The sequence below is a fragment of the Lycium barbarum genome, chromosome 6 (assembly GCF_019175385.1).
Source record: "Lycium barbarum isolate Lr01 chromosome 6, ASM1917538v2, whole genome shotgun sequence".
Lineage (NCBI taxonomy): Eukaryota > Viridiplantae > Streptophyta > Magnoliopsida > Solanales > Solanaceae > Lycium > Lycium barbarum.
This window is the reverse complement of record NC_083342.1, coordinates 73,240,175-73,261,650: the sequence shown is the minus strand read 5'-3', so window position 1 is coordinate 73,261,650 and position 21,476 is coordinate 73,240,175. Positions and strand designations below refer to the sequence as shown.

Here is a 21,476-nt window from a genome sequence, read left to right as displayed (position 1 = left end):
GTGAAGATTGACTCCTCTCTATACCAGTTGTTGAAACTTGAGGGATACTTTCGGAACTCTACCAAGAATGACCCCCATCGTCATTTGAAGAATTTTGTGGATGTGTGTGCTAATCACATCCAGAACAATGTTTCACAAGATGCTATTAGGTTGAGGTTATTCAAATATTCCCTAGCGGGAGAAGCAAGAACATGGTTTGAGAAGCTGCCCCGGAATTCTATTACTTCATGGGCAGAAATGACAACTGCTTTTCTCACAAAGTGGTATCCCCCTAGCAAAAGAGCTGAAATTCGTGATAAGATATATGAATTTAAGCAGCGACCGGGGGAACAGCTATATGAAGCATGGGAGAGATTCAAGGAGTATTTGCAGGACAGCCCGAATCATGGTTTTCTGGATCATATATTGATGGAGAAGTTCTATCGAGGGTTAGACCCAGTGTCACAGTCAGTGGCTAATAATGCAGCTGATGGTTGTTTTATGAACAAGACCTTTCGACAAATAACCACCATACTTAACAAGCTGACAACTCATAATCAGGCTTGGCACTCAAACAATGCTGATATGGTACCATATGGTAGTACCATAATCCAAAATATGGTGAGGGAAAATCAAGATACCCAGCAAACATTAGCAGCACTTGCAACAAATATTGCCTTGCTGACAAAGAAGTTTGATGAATCACAAATCAAAAAGGTAAATGTTTGTGAAGATAATACAGTCTTGCCGCAAGGGATGTACCATGCTCAAGATGGTCCGCTCCTTGAGGGGCCATCTAGGCAGGTTGAAGATGCCAACTATGTTAACAACCCTCAAGGGGGTTACCAAAGACAGAATTACCAAGGTGGCTATCAGAGTCAAAATCAATGGAGACCACAGCAAGGCCAAGGCCAAGGCCAAGGTGCTTACAACAATTCTGGCAAATACAACAATAATTTTGGTGGTGGAAATCACAGGAGCTATAACAACAGCAACAATTTTGGGAACAAGAGTACAAATCCTTATGTACCACCTAAAGGTGAGTCTTCAGAGCAAGGTAGTTCGAAGGTCGAAGCAATGCTTGAGCAGATTCTGGCAAACCAAGCTAAGTCTGACAGAACTTTATCTGGGCTGACAGAAACAGTGGGGTCCCATACAGCAGCTATTCAGAAGCTTGAGTCGCAGATGAGGGACATTTCTAGAGAGCAGCACCCTCCTAAAAAAGGAGGACTTCCGAGTGACACTATTCCAAATCCTAGGAATGGGGGAGGCGGTATAGACCGTGCATTTGCCATCACTACTAGGAGTGGTAAACAAATCCAGGGGGCTGCTGAGAAGATGATTGATCTTGAGCAAATAGATGAAGAGGATGAGGTGCAGTCCGACACACCCATCATTGCTGATGAGAGGCCTACTGACAAAAAGGTTGCTAAGATTCCAGAGATGGTGAGAGAAGCTGATGACACGAGTAATGAGGCTGTAAAAGGGGCTCTACGCCCTTTGACGCAGCTATTCAAATCTAAACCTCCCTTCCCTCAAAGGTTGGTAAAGAAGAAATAAGATGCTAAGTTCGAGAAGTTTTATGATCAGCTGAAGCAGTTGTCTCTAAATTTTCCCTTCTTGGAAGCTGTCAAGGAAATGCCGGGTTTTGCAAAATACTTGAAGGATATGCTGACCAAGAAGAAGACGGTTCAACATGAAACCGTGAGTTTGACTCACACGGTGAGCTCCATCATCTCAACCACACTTGTTCAGAAAAAGGGAGATCCTGGAGCGTTCACCATTCCTTGTTCTATTGGGCACCATGATTTTGCTCGCGCCTTGTGTGATAATGGGGCGAGTATAAATTTGATGCCCCTTGCTATTTATAAACAATCAGGTTTGGGGATGCCAAGACCGACTACGATGAGACTGCAAATGGCTGATAGGTCTATCAAAAGACCTGTCGGGGTGGTGGATGATGTCATTGTGCGGGTTGGTGATTTTATGTTGCCCGCTGATTTCGTGATTCTTGACTGTGCTATTGATCGTGACATTCCTATCATTCTGGGGAGACCTTTCCTTGCTACAGGTAGGGCCTTGATGGATTCTGAGAAAAATGAAATAAAATTCTGAATCAACAATGAAGAAGTGACTTTTCAGGCTAGCAAAGGGATGAAGTTACCAAGTGCTTACGAGAGTATTTCGGTCATTGATTCATGGGATGTTGTTAATGATGCAGTGGAGTTCAAAATGGAAGAAGAGAGCTTAAGTGAGGCTTTGGCTGGTATTCTGATGAATTTCGATGCTGAGAATATGGAAGGCTATGAGGAGACAGTTAATTCACTTGTGGGGCTGGGCTCATACACATACCACCCAAAGAAGCTGAGTCTTGATCTGGAAAATAGAACAACTCCTCCATCAAAGCCTTCGATTATTGAGCCACCTAAGTTAGAGCTTAAGCAGCTCCCATCACACCTGAGATATGAGTTCCTTGGTCCCGACAACACATTACCGGTGATTGTGTCAACCTCATTGACTGAGGAGCAGATTGTGCAACTTTTGGAGGTATTGAGGGAGTATAGGCGTGCTATTGGTTGGACCACAGCAGATATTAGAGGTATCCCATCTGGGATCTGTGAACACAAAATTCAATTGGAGGACGGCAGCAAACCAAGTGTAGAGCATCAGAGACGACTAAACGAGAACATGCAAGAGGTTGTCAAGAAAGAGATTATCAAATGGCTAGATGCAGGCGTGGTTTTCCCTATTGCTGATAGTACATGGGTGAGTCCGGTCCAATGTGTTCCTAAGAAGGGCGGCATCACTGTTGTGTCGAATGCTAAGAATGAGTTGATCCCGACCAGAACTGTCACCGGTTGGAGAGTTTGCATGGATTATCGCAAGCTCAACACAGCCACGAGCAAGGACCACTTCCCTATGCCCTTCATTGACCAGATGTTGGATAGACTAGCAGGGCGTTCTTATTATTGTTTCCTTGATGGTTATTCGGGCTACAATCAGATAAACATTTCTCTGGAAGATCAGGAGAAGACCACATTCACTTGTCCTTATGGGACATTTGCATTCAGCCGGATGCCTTTTGGGTTGTGTAATGCACCAGCCACCTTTCAGAGGTGTATGATGTCAATCTTCTCCGACATGGTGGAGGATTTCTTGGAGGTGTTCATGGATGATTTTTCCGTGGTGGGTGACTCATTTGAAGATTGTCTAGGCCATCTGGGTCAAGTGCTAAGAAGGTGTGAGGAGACCAATCTGGTGCTGAACTGGGAGAAATACCACTTTATGGTGAAGGAAGGAATCGTCCTCGGTCACAAAATCTCCGAAAAGGGAATCGAGGTCGATCAAGCGAAAATTGATGTGATTGCAAAACTTCCTCCACCCATCTCAGTCAAGGGTGTCCGCAGTTTCTTGGGACATGCTGGGTTCTATAGGCGCTTCATCAAAGATTTCTCCATGATCGCAAACCCTATGTGCAAGCTTCTTGAAAAAGAGGCTAAATTCGTATTTGATGACAAGTGCCAGAAGGCATTCGAGGAGCTAAAAGAGCGTCTCACTACTGCTCCTATTATTATTGCTCCTGACTGGTCCCTACCATTCGAACTGATGTGTGATGCGAGTGGTTTCGCAATAGGCGCTGTGCTTGGGCAGAGGCACAATAAAATTATGCACCCGATCTATTATGCTAGCAGAACGCTGAATGCTGCACAGATGAATTACACAGTGACAGAGCAAGAACTGCTTGCCATTGTGTTTGCTTTCGAAAAATTTCGGGCCTACTTGTTGGGGTCCAAAGTTGTGGTTTATACTGATCATGCAGCCATGAGATACCTCATGGCAAAGAAGGAAGCAAAGCCGCGACTGATTAGATGGGTGCTACTGCTGCAAGAGTTCGATTTTGAGGTAAAAGACCGAAAGGGCACTGAAAACCAGGTGGCTGACCATCTCTCTCGGCTTGAAGAAGCTGGGAGACCGACTGACAAGCTTGATATAGATGATGCTTTTCCAGACGAAAGGGTGTTGGCGGTGTCAAATGAGGTAGCACCATGGTATGCTGATTTTGCCAATTATTTGGTAACAGGTATAATTCCCGATGATATCAAAACTTACCAAAAGAAGAAATTCTTGCGGGATGCTCGGCAGTACTATTGGGACGAGCCTTATTTGTTCCGCACATGTGCTGATAACATCATTCGGCGTTGTGTGCCAGAAAGTGAAGTGATGGAAATTCTTAAGGCATGCCATGACTCTCCTGTTAGGGGTCATCATAGCGGAAACCGGACTGCAGCCAAGGTACTTGAGTGCGGCTATTACTGGCCGACTATGTCTCATGATGCTAATCTGTTGGTGCGATCCTGTGGTCAATGTCAAAAGCAAGGGAATATAGGCAGAAGACAAGAGATGCCTATGAATTTTGTTTTGGAGGTGGAAGTGTTCGATTGCTGGGGGATCGACTTTATGGGACCTTTTGTGAGTTCTGGTGGAATGAAATACATCTTGGTAGCTGTGGATTATGTGTCAAAATGGGTTGAGGCAGTGGCTTTACCCAATAATGAGGCCAAGAGTGTTATGGGATTCCTTAAGAAGAACATTTTTACTCGTTTTGGTACCCCGAGGGCGATAATCAGTGATGGTGGATCCCACTTTTGCAATAAAGCGTTTGCGGGACTGATGGAGAAATATGGTGTAAATCATAGGGTGGCAACGCCTTATCACCCTCAGACAAGTGGACAGGTTGAAGTGTCCAATAGGGAGATTAAAAGTATTCTAGCAAAGACCGTGAATGCCAATAGAACTGATTGGGCCCGCAAGCTCGATGACGCTCTATGGGCATACCGGACTGCTTTCAAAACTCCAATTGGGACTTCACCCTTCAAGCTTGTATTCGGAAAAGCTTGTCACTTGCCGGTTGAACTTGAACACAAGGCTATGTGGGCGCTAAAGAAGCTGAACATGGATTGGGAGGAAGCAACCAAGCTGAGGTTGTTTCAATTGAATGAGATGGATGAATTTCGATACCAGGCATATGAGAGTGCAGCCCTTTATAAAGAAAGGATGAAGCAATACCATGACAAGAAGATTCTGAAGCGAGAGTTCTACAAGGGCGACTCTGTATTACTGTTTAACTCTCGGCTGAAGTTGCTACCGGGTAAACTCAAATCCAGGTGGTCTGGTCCGTTTGAGGTGGTAGGTACCTCACTCCATGGCGCGGTTGAATTGAAGTCCGGAGATGGTACTCGGACATTTAAGGTGAATGGGCAGAGATTGAAGCACTACCACGGAATGGTTTCGGAGGATAGGATTGTTGATCGCTACAGGTTGAAACACCTCGGGACAAACAATGAGCTGGTGTACCAAGAGAACGAGTGATTGGTCACCACCGTCGTGCCGCGACGTTAAATCAAGCGCTTCTTGGGAGGCAACCCAAGTGAATGTTTATCTTTCTTTTTCTTTGTTGTTCTTCGTACATATAGGGTAATGGTTGTTTTGGTGCAGGAATATGTGACAGCAAAATTCTGCTGAGATGCAGGTAAGTTTAGTAGTCTGCAACATTGCAAAAGACGCCTGAAGTATACGGACCGTATTTCACAATACGGCTCGTACCATAGGGCGTATTGAACAATGTTGCAGAACAGTGAGCACTATAATGAACATTGTTGGTTTACGACCACGGAGGACGGACCGTATTGTGAAATACGGTCCGTAAATCTGAACGTAAACTAACATGAGACAATACAGTGCACTGCCAGATATAACATCTCTAAATACGGGCCGTAAATCAATTTACGGACCGTATTTAGAACAAAAAAAATATATATAACGCAGCAATTTAAATATAACCTCCACGAATTAAACCAAGGCAGATGAACCATCACCCTAATTAACTTCCCTCCATCTTCACGTCTTCTCTACCCACCATAAATACGCAAACTCCACACACAACCCTCCATCTCACCAAGAATTCGAACTATCACTCTGCCCTAGGTTTAATTTCGTGTGTGATTGCATTGGTTCTCTACAAATCTGTGTTTCTAGTGGTTTGAATCATCATTGAAAGGTATGACTCATGTTCCCCATCCTTCTTTATTATTTGTGAACTTGAACTTGGTGGTAAATGATGGTTTAAACTGGGTTGGTGAAATTAAGTGATTAATTCCCTTCGTTAATGATCTAGTGAGGGGATAGAGGTGTTCAATCTCTTTAAATTCGCATGGGTAATTGTTAATAACACCCAAAAAGGGTTGGAGGGCATTCCACACTTCAAAAATTTGAAGTTTTTGGTTTGCCCACCAATTCCCTCGTGGAAATTCTGAATATTGATAGAAAAAAATAGGTGAAGTCTGAGTAGCCTAAGCACCAACACAACGTGAAACCGAGATATGATATGAAATTGTGAAATCAAGATGCGTTTGTCTGTGGTGCGAATTACGACTTCACATTACGGACCGTATTTCACTTTACGGTCCGTATTTAAGCATGTTAGTGGACAGAATGACATCCTAAAGGAATCCCCCAGTTTACGATCTAATTTACGGACCGTAAACTAGTTTACGGTCCGTCTTTTGCGTTTACGACCACAGCCAGAAAATGTATACTGTGAACAGGCATATATTCTTATTTTTGGTTGATTATTCCAGGATAACTGAGATGTGATGTATTTTTCAGGAATGGGTCAGAAAAGACAAGCAGCAAAAGGGGGGCCCACAGCAAAGTCAAGGAAAAGAGAGCACGCTTGGATTCCAGGTTGATGGATGAATCGTCCACTTCGGAAGGGGAACACTCAGGATCCGAGTACGCCGAGGTTATACCACCACCAAAGGTCCGGGGGGCTCCCACCCAAGACACAGTGGCAACCACATCAACTATGCCCCCAACTATGACCCCATCTAAATCTACGTCGGAAGCCTCCCAGTCTGAAGAAGGGGATTCCGACGCGAAAGCATCTAGCAGGGGGGCTGCCACCCAAACTCCATCAGAGAGTGACTCAGCAGGGATTAGTGCGGGTAGTGAGCCGATTGCTGGTACGCCACCTAAAGGTCGTAAGCTGGTCGTCAGGACCAAAATATTGGATGAAGAGAAGCTGCGGTTCTCGGTAAAAGGGTCAAAGGAGTTGTATGACCAAGGGATGGCCGGGTCTGAAACTGATGGGCAGCCGTCGAGAAAAATATTTGAAGAACGGCGGTTGATATTCAATGGTATTTCCGCTCACCCACAGCTGGATGATACCATCAAAGGATACAAATTAGATGCATTCACTCATGAACCGGGAGAGTATGCTCCATATATTGTGCGAGAATTCTATGCATCCTATGGGGCCATCTTGAGATCGATGAAAAAGCCAAGTCTTGCCTGGCATCAGATCCCAATGCTGGAACATGTGACGATCCGGAACACCTTGGTTGATATCTCCTCCAAGGCCATCAACAGGGTCCTGTTTGGTGATGATTTTGTGGCTCCTATTGATCTGAGCCTGTTCTTAGACAAACGAGACAGGAAGGACAACAAATCAGTCAGACAATGGACTGCAGCACTTATCACATCTGAGCCACATGAGCAGAAATGGGTTAACGATGGGAAAGCCAAGATCACTTAAAGTTGTCTGTCAACAGAGGCCAAATTTTGGTGGACCTTGCTGCGGTACAGGATCACTCCAACTCAGGCAGATAATACCCTTTCCACCAGCCATGCAGTCACTATTGCTTCTTTCATGTCAAGATACCCGATGAATGTTGGGGAGCTGATAGCTGAGGAGCTGCATGTGCGGGCACATAAGCCCAACCAGAACATGGTGTTTCCTTGTCTTATCACGGCGTTGTGTCGACGGGCAAAGATAACTCCGCTTCCAGAATGGGATGATACCATCACAGCAATACATGTAGGGGATTGGACGAAGAATAAAGTGGTAAGCAGAAAGGACCGGGAGGCGGATCAGTCTGGTGATGATGATGACACTCAGCTAGAGTTGAGTCCGAGCCGTGCTTATAGGACTGATCCAGTAGGGTCCGAGTTTGGTGCTACCACTATTGGATCAGAGGCTCTCACAACAGGTGTTCCCGCTACTATTGAGACACAAGATGATGCAGCCACACTCGAGGCTTCTACGGCAAGACCTCAACCACCACCCCCAGCCACACAGGATCCTCCTTCGGGGTCCGCCACTGCTGCCGCGACAGCCGAGCCTGCTGATCCAGAGGTGGGGTTGCTACATTTCAGCCCTGCTAACTACAGTCAAATCGCAATCAAAGCGGTTCGGACCGAAAGGCAAGTAGACAAAATCTTGCAACAATTCAGGCCGAAGGTGGCGAGGACGATGCAGCAACTTGTCACTGAGGCAACCACAGAGATCCGTGCGGAGTTTGAGAAAAAACACGAGGTGTATCGGGCCCGACTAGACAGCTTGGAGGCGAGATTTATGACTCGAGAGCAGACCGCACCCGGTGGGGAGTCTAGATCTTTGAGGAGTGAGTTGGAGAAACTGAAAAAGGAGCTTGAAACGCTCAAGATGCACGGGATGGTAGCCGCACCAGCACCAGCACCACAGGCCATTTTGCCTAGTACATTTAAGGTGCTGGATCTGTTTGGTTCTGAGGAGGAGACAGAAGATGCGGAACCTTTTGATCGCAGTACTGGAAAGAGGGTCAGTGAGTCATCTGAGGACCCGGAGGAGTTAGCCAGGAGATTAAAATAGACCGAAAAGAAGGATCTGCAGCAGGCGATCTTTCAGTCATTGGTTGAGCCGCAGCGCCAACCTGGAGAATCCTCAAATCAGCCGTCGGATGCAGCGGGCGCGCCATGAGATGTTCACAGCATTCAGGTACTTTCTTGCTCACTTGTTCTTATATTTGAAGCACTGAGACAGTGCTTAAATTTTCGTTGGGGGTGGGACTTATTGATAGTAAGGTAGTGTAAACATGTGTTTAGGAACCCCCTCGGCTTTTCTTTGCCAGAGTTCTTTTCCTGAGAGGTTTTATTTTTGTTGAAACTGGCATGTTTAGGATATTGCTTAGGTTGAGTAGAATAATTTTAACTTATTTGTTATTACTTGGTAACTAATGGCATGTATTGTGATTTGTTGGAAATTTTGGACCCCTCGAAAATTTGGAAAGCGCATACTTAGAACAGGATTGATCAACATAATTGATTCTTTATATGACATTATTATTATTGGGGCATTGTGTGTGATAAATGACTACTTATGAGGTCACAAGTGTAAAAATATTTGTCCTTATGCCAATGTGTGTGTGAGCTATTAGTTTGATTCTGTTTATGCATGTATAATCTAGAACTTGCCCAGTTGGTCTTGTATGAAATCCGAAAGTTAGTTTGGTTGTGAGATGATCTTAGGCTTTCTTTGTTGAAATAGTCACTTTGCCTAAATAAGCCTGACCAAAAGTGTTAAATACCCTTAGTTTCCCTTTTGAGCCTTTTTGACCTTTTTCTTGGCTAGCCAATTATGAAACCTTACCCTTTGTGAAATTAATCCATCTTCGCACCCGTTCCCTCCTTGATGCTACTAGTTAGATGAGGCAAAATGCCTAAGTTGGGGGTGAATTAAATGTGGAGTACATGTTAAAAACATAAGTTGGGGGTGGTGGAGTTTGCTAGTGAAGATTCAATGGGGTAGCTGCGTATATATATATATACATAAAAAAAAAAAAAAAAAAACAGAAAATCGTAACGCAAAAAGAATTGTAAGTTGGTTAGAAGTAAAACCACATCGAGGTCGAAAACTGAAAGAAATTAAAGGGGTGGAAAGAAAAGAGGCGAATTAAGGTGACAAGATGTTGTAGTGTTCAAGGAGGGTGAGTCACTAATATCCAAAAAGTATCCGACCCGTCCCTAAACCTACATTACAAGCCGAAACAAGTCCTAATGTGATCACAACCGAACGAGCCTAGGATGAAAACATAGAAAATAAGGGCAAGCCTATGGTATTTGCATGTGTAGATATGAATTTCTTTGTGAGTGTGAGTGTTTTTCTCTTCTCTTTCGTCTTCGTCCCATTCTTGTCGTATATATGTGTGATGGGACAATCTTTGGTCTATGTGAGGGCATAAGAATGAGAATTGAACAAAATAAAGTGACCGCCTAAAGTAGCGTTTATGTGCACCATAATATGTTCGATAATGTAATGTCATTTATTGAAGTTTCATTGTTAGTCGTAAGGTTCTTGAGTTGTGCATAGTGCTTTAAAGTAGAAAGTCGGGGTGGTCGTTTAAAGGAAACATGCATGCCAGAAGTTCCAAGTCAAAACCGATGTAGACATTGTTATTCTATGATATCTAAGTGTTAGATTGAGTCGTTGTGTGGTATAGCCTGCTTGAGGACAAGCAAATACTTTAAGTTGGGGGTGTTGATATGGCATGATTTTACGCCACAATTGATGCTTTTTAACTCTAAGTTTTACTTGTTTTCAAGCAAGCCTATGTGATTTTACGTGGTTTTTAGTGTTTTCAGGAAAAGGAACAGATTTGGCAAGATCACAGTTGAAGTGCAGATCATGGTCGTAAATTGAAGTTTACGGACCGTATTCCACAATACGGGCCGTATTCCATGGCCGTGTTTAAGGATAACAGAACCAGAAAGTCAAACTGAGAAGATGGTGGTTTACGAGCTAGGTTTATGGACCGTATTTCAGTTTACGGTCCGTATTCCATCACGTATTTAACCAGCTGAGCATCTGGCAGAAAGTGGAAGCAGAGGATGTTGAAATACGACCATGCAGTTTACGGACCGTAAACCAGTTTACGGTCCGTATTTAAAAAGGGGAAGTTGCACAGCTGAGCAGCCAACTTGGGCGTAAACCATTTTTTACGGTCCGTAAAGTGATTTACGGACCGTATTTTATCATGATGGGACTAAAGTGTAAAATCTGTAACTTGTGTATTTCCCAAACCTTATAAATAGTCTTTTTAGGGTTTCTAACTAGGATATTGAGTAGTTTTATGTTTCTTGAGATAGAACATTACATACTCTCTAGCTTGTGAAGATTAAAACATCAATTCAAGTATTCTCAATCCTTTTTCATTTCAAAGTAAGCTATTATGAATTCTCCAATTTCGTATTTCTTGCTCTTTGTTATGAGTAGCTAATTTCCCTTACTAGGGTTGTGAACCTAATGATGGGTGTTTTGTAAATTGGGTATTGTGAATGATATACACATAATGGATTTTTAGGGTTTAGTTATTCTTCATTCTTCATTCATAATTAATGGTTGCAAACATTAGTTAAAGCCATAAACCCTAAATTTATTTGGAAAAATAATTAGGGTTGGTAAGAATAATTAACAAGAACTCAAAGCTTTAACCTTTGTTTAATAAATTCACTCAGGAATAAGATGAATTTACTTGGCATGATTAATCGTTCTTCATAGTTACTTTCTTATATTTGGAAAAATCATAGAGAGACATAATCTTTATTTATTGGGAAATAGTAGAGATTCACATAGTGATTAAGTGCATTCATAGAATGATCCATTAGAAGTATATCAAGATCAATACCCATGAGCATACACCCTATCTAACGGGGACACAACCTTAGTTTCTTTTACCATAAATTTCCACCAAAGAAATAGTTAGAAATTAGTTATAGAAAAGATCAACTCTTACCAACATTATCGGATTAAGACATTAGACCCAGAACTTAGCATCTACGACTTTAGTAATCTTTTCACACCATATTCCCTGTGGGATTCGACCCCAACCTTGTTGGGTTACTATATTTGACAACGTCCGCATTACACCATTAAGAGGTGTAATTTGAGCGTATCAGTTACCGTCTATGGAGTTATGATGTGATATGGCATTTGATATGTTCTGATGATGTGATATGTGTGTGATACGATTTGTCTGGAGACTGTACGGAGATTTGAAAAACTTCTAGAGTATGATGTGTTGTGGCACTAGCGTCGGGGGTGACCACGTTCCGAAGCCCTATACGTGATTTTTATTTGCATTTGTACATTTATCTTCCGTACAGTTTTGATTTGCCACTTTGACGTTTGTGTTTGTTCCTTCTGACTCCAGTTATGATTGTGATTTCTGTACCTTCTGCTTTACATACTCAGTACTTCTCCCGTACTGACCCCCTGTTCTTCGGGGGGCTGCGTTTCATGCCCGCAGGTACAGAAGCTCGTGTGGGTGATCCTCCGGTTTAGGCTACCGATTCTGCTATTTTGGAGAGCTCCCCTTGATCCGGAGCTTAACTTTTGGTACATACCTTTTGCTGTGCGTGTATTCTGTACATTTGTAGCTGTGTGGGTACGGCGGGGCCCTGTCCCGTCATATGTTCGTATGTTCTGTTTTGTTCTAGAGGCCTGTAGTCATATTTGTGGGTCGTGGGTCCGGTGTGTTTGTATGTGGATCTGTTTTGCGTTCTTAAGCGGCCCGTATGCTACTTGGCCAAGACGGCCCATGCGTTCGTACGTGTGTGTGTGTGCATTTGGGCGATGTATATTCCGCCACCTTTCTGATTTTGATATGACTGTTCTGCACGAGTGACCGCTTAAGATAAGTGTTTGTTCAATTCTTGTGTGACGTCTGCTATTAGTTTTCAGTTCGAATAACGTATGTTAAGTCTGAATGAGTCTGAATATGATGATCTGGTTTGTGAGTCTGTTTGGGGTGCCTAAGTAGGGTGCCAGTCGCGGCCCATGGGGTTGGGTCGTGACACCGCTGACCCTTGTTACATACAGAAACTCTTGAATCAATTAAGAAAGAAATACATAGTAAGCTCTCCCATATATTTTTTTTTCATAAGTAAAATCTGACATCATATAAGACTCGTGACATGAAACATAATAACATATCGGTTGCTGGAGCCGCTTACAGACTGACAACCCAATACCTACGACTCTGTCTGCAAAGTCTCTAACATCAAACAAACATCATGGCTCAGATACTCTGACTCGGCAGCACTCCAGAACAAGTAGAGCCTGCCAACTCCGCTGGAACATCTTCTATGATAGCTGTGGCTCATCTGGTGTACCTGCGCGGCATGAACGCAGCCCCCGAAGAAGAGGGGTCAGTACGAGTAATATACTGAGTATGTAAGGCATGAATAGTGACATAATAAAGGAATATACAGTATGAATAATAACGGAATAGACATATGGAGCTTATCTTGGGACAGAAGTAACCTGTACATATGAATGTCTTTCAGGCAGATGCCATGCATGCTTAGTCCCTTTTTCAGAAAAACAGTACTTCTTATTTACATGTACAGAAAACAGAACATTTCAGAAAACGGTGTCCTTTATTTACATTCGCAGACGCCGATTACATCAGCTCTCCCACCCCCCTCCCCAACAGTGTCCCAACATATTATATATATATATATATATCACATATACAGACGCCGTATCCGGCTCTCCCATATCCCGCGTCCGGGACGAAATCCAGCTGAATCAGGTGGTGATATAACAGTGGCCCTTCCCCTTTCCCCATATACATATACATATACATATTCACATTCATATACATATGTCATACAATTGGCATGCATGAGAGCCCAAAGAAAGTCATGTGTCCATCAGAGTGACGTAAGGTCGGTGGCCTCCGATTACATTATGGAATAATCACGGTCACTTTGTCTCACCTTGAAGGGACGAGTATTTAAGGCGAGACTACCAATGGAAAATAGCCTTAAGAGAGAGCATATAATGAAATCATGGACATTATAACCGCCAATTCATATGCTTTGAAGTCTTTTAGAAACTAGTGTCATAGCTAAGGAATAGAATTGAGGTTCACGAACTAGTATAACACTTTCACATTCACATTAAATTCTTAGCTCAAGACTCTTAATCATGGAATCATTCTTATCGTACTTATCATAGGCATATTTTCTTTCTTAACATCATCATTATCATTGTCATCATAGGAGTATCCTCGTTAGCATAGTTACAGTACTTGTCACTCGATGAACGGAATAAGGATTAAAAGTCTTCTTTGGATTCTGCTTCAAAATAGGTCAAACGGAACAATAAGGAAAATCCGGGGACAATAGGCCCACCTCGGGTCAAATGAGGCGGCGTACCAAATTTACGTACATTACACTTCATGACGTCACTTGTGAGGGTTTTAGGGTAGTCGGATCTCATTGGTGCAATTTCTAGTTGTTTAGGTAGTTTCCCAACATTTGATAACATTTTGAATTCAATCTTACTGAATGAAAAAGGGCCAAATTCAATTTCGGATTTCTAGGGATAGGATCGTCCCCGAGGCCCGTATCCAATCCTATTACATCTAAGACATGCCAAAGAAGGAAGGGTAAACCTTACATACCTTTTCTGCTTCTTATGCGATTCCAAATTCACGTTTCAAATCCGCCAAAATCTATAAATTGGTCATGTTTATCAAAACTTAATTAGGACATTTAGAAGTTGATTCTTTAAAGTAACACTTCGTCGGCCGAAATTTCGGCAGCATTTCCCCTGTAAATACACCACCCCCAACAATATTAACATTTCTCTTTTAGCGACATTCCAACATTCAATTTACCTTAACTTACCAAAACGCCTATCATTTAATCATAACCACTTCTTACATATTTCCATGCATTCTCATCCATCCCTTTACCTTTCAACAACAACATGACAATCAAAATGCTAACTAAAATTGTTTAATTTTTTTTTTCCTACACCTTGCAACAACCATACGACCAACACACATGCACATACGGCTACAACTTCAACATTGCATGATTTCACACTTTTCGTCTATTCTACATTATGGAGTTCACCACAACAATTAGAACACTAAGTAAATTTAATTCATCATAGGCACACACACCACCCGAAATCTTACAACCACTACAACTTCAACACGAGTCATCAAACATTCATTTTCATCATAGAATCTACACAACAATCAATCAAGAACTACTCCACATCGAAGAGGACCCTCCAATTAGCATGAAAGCATGAAGAAACAATTTTTCATGATCAAGTTTATGGGGCTGGTTCGGCCAGCCCCTCTTGGCCGCCCCTCCTTCTTCTTTTTCTTTCTCCACCTCTCTTGAATTCTCTAGAGGAAAATGATGGATTGCCTTCCTTTTTTCATGACTTATTTTTATATATAAGTGTGCACATGACCATGCACATGGCCGGTCATGTGCCCCTATGTTTCCTCCTATTCTTTTTTTTTTTTCCAATACTCTAGAATAGTCTTCCTTTTTCTTGAATTTTCTCAAGTGGTCAAAGAAGACTAATTGTCTTCTTTTGTTCACTTTAGTCCATGCATTTATTATTATTATTTGTAGTTAGCCCCTTCATTCCATGGAATGTAAACATATGTCTACATAGGGTACATGGCCACTATGGCCTTTCAAGAACCTTCATGAACACCTTGTGAAATTACCGTTTCGCCCCTAACCATCCACATTATTTCCCTGATACTAATGTTGTAAATAATATTTATGACCCACTTGTACATTGAAGTACATTTGGGGAAATGGTCATTCCCTCAACTTCGTCACGACTACCTTGGAATATCCGAACGTATAAAAAATACGGGATATAACATCCTCCCCCCCTTTAGAACATTCGTCCTCGAATGTTCAACTGATCTTATGGGGTGTCATAATACTTCGGGAGGATCCCTTTTGTAGTCGTCCTTTCTTTCATGCTCACTCTTTATCCTTTACCTTATTTCTTTTATACTCGAACTTCTCAGCTTTTACATGAATCTTCTTCCCGTGTCTTGGGCTTTCTACTTTGTTGGGCCAACGTATTATCCTTGTCTTTCTCAAATCATCTCTTTTCTGTTACTATTTCGTGACCATATCTTAACAAAAGCCACACCTTTAGATTCTTACTACAACTCTTCTCTAGTCTCTTTTTGTATCTCTTGATACATGTATACTTGTCCTTGGCCTCATGTGTTGGTGCTCATTTTGTTCATCGTTATTCCTCGTAAGCCTAATATGGCCTCCCCCCCTTTAAGGGGTTCCTTATATGCCAATAGTCCTTTATGAAGTCTGCGTTTATACCTTTATCCCTTATTCGTCCTTTCACTTGCTTAGCTCACTTGCCCGTAATTCTTTCTTAACTATATGTTCGTATTGTAGCTGTGTGCCCATATTTCTTAAACGCTCCGTTACTCTCTTAAACCTCTAAGCATATTACTATAGCTACATACTTGTCCTTTTACAGATCTTTCACCTTAACACCATCACCATCCTGAGCATTCCTTCTCTTACTTCACATTCCTCTACCCTGGTCACCATTCTCTTAGACCTACTTGTTGAAATCAACTCTCAACCTCTCCACATTTCTCCTTGTTTCCTTTTACCTCACTCTATCTCGTCTCACATGCCTACTTGAATTTTCATCCTAGTGGTCTCTTACTTTTACCATTAATTTCTCGCGGGGGTTTCACTTACTAAGGTTTTCTTAACTTTCCCCTTTTCCGACATTTAAGCTTCCTATCTTCCATTTACTCACACTCTCTTTCTTTTCCGAGTATCGTTATACTGGAATTTCCGACCTCAACCTATAGTAAAATAATAACAGTTCACTCGCCGCACTTGTACCATTTATTCTTGTTGTCACTCGTACTTCGGCACCTTTGCGTGATCAATACCTTTCTCCCCGTAGTTTCGGTTGTTGGGGCTCGCACGCCACCGATACAATCATATGCGGGATATCTTACACATTCATATATACATACATATTCACTATCAACTGGTTCACAAAATACTTCCAAGCGTTCTTCAAGCCTATCCTAATTCCAGGGCTATGATGCATTTTCTGTCTCTTTACCGAGCTAGTCTGCCTTGTTTCACGCGTCTTCTTATGGTCTCCCGTCATCTCATATACCGTAGTTTCACTTAGGCTATTCTAGTTTTCCATTTGTCTTTTATGTCAGAATATGTAAAATTCCTTATAAACTTCCCAGGGGTCACCCATCATGGAACTGCTCCCACCTGAGCACGCTTAACCCAAAAGCTTCACTGAAATTCGGTGCCTTAATGCCGATATTTTCGCGTCAGCTTCCTCACATGACCTTTATTGCATGCTCTGGAGCAAGTCAAAGTCTTACAGTTCCCAAAACATTTTCGTAACACGTCCCTTCTTTTGTAATTACCGTTTTACCCTTTTGGTTCCCGATGTTCACCTTCCGCCTGTGTGTATGACTACCTCCTGTCTTGGTGTCACGACCCAGCCCCGTGGGCCGCGACTGGCACCCTGCCTGGGTACCCAGACCGAATCGCAAATTCATTTTCAAACCCAAACTTATTTCATAATTTTTCGAAATTCATATCGAACCTAATTTATATCAAAATATGTCTTAAGCGGTCGTGCCAAATCAAAATACCATATCAAATACAAACGAAGCGGCGGAGTAGACATCGCCGGTCAAAAGTACAAACATAAGCATAAGGGCCATTTGGGGCCATCATAACGAGCGGACCGCTTTAAGACCAGAAAACAAAATCAGACCACCATACATAGGACCCTCGCCCCACATATATGACTACAGGCCTCTACAAACTCAAAACAAAGACATATGGCGAGACAGGGCCCCGCCGTACCCAAATAGTCAAACATACCAAATATATACAAAGCAAAAGGAGTCTGTACCAAAAGTGGACTCCGGATCAAATAGGAGTACTCCGGAATAGCAAGAAGTGAAGCCTACTGCGGAGGATCACCGATATCTGCACCTGCGGGCATAAAACGCAGCCCCCGAAGAAAGGGGGTCAGTACGAAATATGTACTGAGTATGTAAAGCACGGAGTACAGAAATATGGATCAAAACCGAAAGCAAATCAAATGTCAAAGTGGAGTACAAATGGGTAGATCAAAATCTATATCGAAATCATATACGTATACATAGTGCAAATGAAATCATGCAAACGCTTAGGAACGTGGTCGCCACTCCGACGCTGGCGCCACACACAGCATAGCGCCAGAAGGTTTCAAATCTCCGTACATCCCCGAACACAAACATAATCATAGGTGAGCGTATCACATCACGTGCCATATCACAGCATAACTCCAAACGGAACCCGGCCCTATGGCGAAGCCTCGGGAACCGTAACACAGCATACGGCCGAATTATTATAAGGCGCACGAATCATAACCGGCCCGGGAACCGGTGAACGAAGTCATCATAAGGCACGAGCGGAGTCGTGAGCAAACAAATGCAATCCATATTTCAAAATAGCCTTTCAAAACTTAGTAGTCTCATAAGTCATTTCATAGTACAAAATAATCGAATACTTAGTCGATACAAAGTTTCATTTCACCAAACGTTTCCAAAATATTAGGTATGGCTCAAAACGTAACTTAGCATATCATAATATTCAAAACATAGCCCATAGCAGAACGTTTCGAAATCAAATGATTCATATCAAATCTTATTCCAAAGGAGAGCCCGATAGGACAAATAGGGCGTCTCAGGGTTAGCGGGCCCACCTCGAGTCAAATTGAGGTGGCGAACATAATTCACGAACATTAACAGGCCAAAAGGGTCATACATAATCATTACCAGGTGACCCGATCACATTTCGATAGGTTTCGGACGATTGGTGGCATTCTAGCCAAAATAGAGCCCTTAGGCTTCAATCGAATTGAATGAATAGTAACTTTTCTGTGGATCGGGTTTCGAGGAGCAGAAACGCTCCGGAAGTTCTCATATTCGCCTAACATACTAAGATATGCCAAATAAAGGAGTGGGAAGCTTTACATACCTCACAGACGTCGTATGCTCTTCCAAAAGTCCAGTCCCGTTTCGTCAAAAATCTGCAAATGGTCAAAGTTACCAATTGAGATTCTTAGGCTTAAAAATGCCTTTAACTCCAATTTTGCCTACCGAAATTTCGGCAGCATTTCCCCTATAAATCTAACATCCCCGAGGCTTAGCTCGGCTCAAAATACATCAACCACAACAGCCCACACGACAACAAACAACACAAACAACAATCAAACCATTCTAGCTTCAAAGTTCTACTTTGCTATCTAAGTTGGCAACTTTTATTCAGACTTTCAAAACTCCAATTCTAAATCTACATAATTGTATTCATTTCTACATTCAAACTTATACAATCACATCCTAACTACAATCCAAGCCATACACGAAATTACACCAAAATCCATTATTTTCCATAATTCTTCAAAACAATCAAAAGTTCACGACGAACATTCTAACTCACGTCGTTTCATTCCGAATTCATTAACATCATTATAAGTTCATATCTAAAGTCTCTAGCACCCTAAATATACAATGATATACATAATGATACCAAGGGTATACGCTTTCCGATAATATCCAAAATCATTTTTCAACGCCAATTTCATTCACCAATTAATCATTTACGACATAAAGGTCACAACAACACATTATACCAACTTAACCAAGATCAATTCACATCAATTTTCCTCTCTATGGCTCACGGCCAATACACACTATACACACACACCCACGGCTTTCTATTTATATCAAAATTACGGGATTCTCGTCTATTTCCAATCCTTAACACATTCATATCAATTCTATAACATTAAAGGGGCAAAATTCTTACCTTTTCTTGATTTTCCGACTTGTCGCAAACGTAGTTCTTGTGCCAAACTAATTATACCCCGTTAAAGAGGGTCTTGAGCACTTCACAACTATGTAGAAACTAAGATTTTTGGATCACAACACAAGCTAGCACAATTTTTTTTTCTCTCTTTTCTATTCTCGGCCGAGAGCCCTTTTCATGGGGTGTTCTTGGATTTTTGCTTTTGCTCTTGATAATTACTAAGATTTAGTTGATATATATCCACAATATAGGTCATGTGATAATCACATGACCATTTAAAGTGGGCTTAGACCATGCCATGGCCGGCCACTTCACCTCTTTGGGCCCAATTTTTGTGTTCCAATTCCTTGGCCCAATTCCTTAAAAGTCCGTTTTGTAATTCCCGAAACTAATTTCCGAAATTCCAAATTTATCCTCGGCCTTCCCCGGGGTCTTAACATTAATAATTCCATAACCAACATAGTCATATTCACTAAAATCAAATTATGTCCTTATAACACACAAGTCGTAATTGTTTTCTCGGTTTCCAATTATACGAAAACACGGGACATAACATTCTCCCCCCCTTAAGAACATTCGTCCGCGAATGTTAAATTAATCTTATAAGGTCTTATGATCAAGGCAGGAGTGTCCCTTTTTAATAATGACATACATAATTCATTTTATCAATCAACACAACAAACTGAAAAAGAAAGTAGATTACCTGCGGATGTCGGAAACAAGTGGGGATATTTCTTCTTCATCTCGTCCTCTGCCTCCCAAGTCATCTCCTCCCGATTATTGTTGCGCCACAGGACTTTGACGGAGGGCACCTCTTTAGTGCGTAGTCTCCGCACCTGTCGATCCAGAATAGATATAGGCTGCTCGTCATAAGATAACTGCTCTGTCACCTGAATGTCATCTACTGGGAATATCTTGGCAGGATCACCAATACATTTCCGCAACATAGACACATGAAACACCGGGTGTACGGCCTCCAAGTCGGATGGTAAGTCTAGCTCATAGGCGACCTCGCCTATCTTTCGCACGATCTGATACGGTCCAATGTACCGGAGGCTCAACTTACCCTTTTTACCGAATCTCATGACACCCTTCATGGGCGACACCTTCAGGAATACCCAGTCGCCAATCCGGAACTCTAACGGTCGACGTCGTCTATCTGCATAAGCTTTCTGTCGACTCTGAACAGCCAATAATCGTTCTCGAATAAGCTTTACCTTATCTACAGCCTCCTGGATCACATCTGGCCCAATCAACTTAGACTCGCCCACGTCAAACCAGCCAATAGGAGACCTGCATCTCCTGCCATAAAGGGCCTCGTACGGAGCCATCTGAATGCTGGAGTGATAACTGTTATTATAGGAAAACTCAATAAGCGGCAAATGATCATCCCAGCTGCCCCTGAAATCAATAACGCAGGCCCGCAACATATCTTCGAGCGTCTGAATAGTGCGCTCGGCCTGCCCGTCGGACTGAGGGTGAAAAGCTGTACTGAGACTCACCTGAGTCCCTAATCCCTCCTGAAATGACCTCCAGAAATTTGCTGTAAACTGGGTACCTCGGTCAGTAATAATAGATATCGGGACTCCGTGAAGTCTGACTATCTCTCTGATATACAATCTGGCATAGTCCTCAGCCGAATAAGTAGTCCGAACCGGAAGGAAATGGGCTGATTTCGTCAGCCTGTCAACAACAACCCAGATAGAGTCGTACCTGCGTGGAGTGCGCGGTAGTCCAACAACGAAATCCATATTAATCATCTCCCATTTCCAGGCTGGAATTTCCATCTCCTGTAATAATCCACCGGGCTTCTGATGCTCGATCTTAACTTGCTGGCAGTTCGGGCACTGACTAACAAACTCAGCAATATCTTTCTTCATGCCGTCCCACCAATACAAACACCTGAGGTCCCGATACATTTTAGTGGAACCAGGATGAACAGAATACCGTGCATTATGGGCCTCGCCCAT

General features: G+C 42.5%; 1 protein-coding gene and 1 non-coding gene across 2 annotated transcripts; one reads left to right on the top strand and one right to left on the bottom strand.

Annotated features, from left to right (window-relative positions):
- Window positions 1-286: 286 nt before the first annotated feature.
- On the bottom strand, window positions 287-392 carry LOC132600919 (small nucleolar RNA R71). Its single transcript, XR_009567377.1, has one exon. It is a non-coding gene; the product is annotated as a small nucleolar RNA R71 (small nucleolar RNA).
- Window positions 393-735: 343 nt separating this feature from the next.
- Window positions 736-7,573, top strand: LOC132644089 (uncharacterized). Its single transcript, XM_060360644.1, has 7 exons — window positions 736-1,122; window positions 1,303-1,447; window positions 2,201-2,245; window positions 2,567-4,197; window positions 4,702-5,212; window positions 5,476-5,509; window positions 6,646-7,573. The coding sequence occupies exons 1-7, from the start codon at window positions 736-738 to the stop codon at window positions 7,571-7,573; spliced, it is 3,681 nt and encodes a 1,226-aa protein (XP_060216627.1).
- The last annotated feature ends 13,903 nt before the right edge of the window (window positions 7,574-21,476 follow it).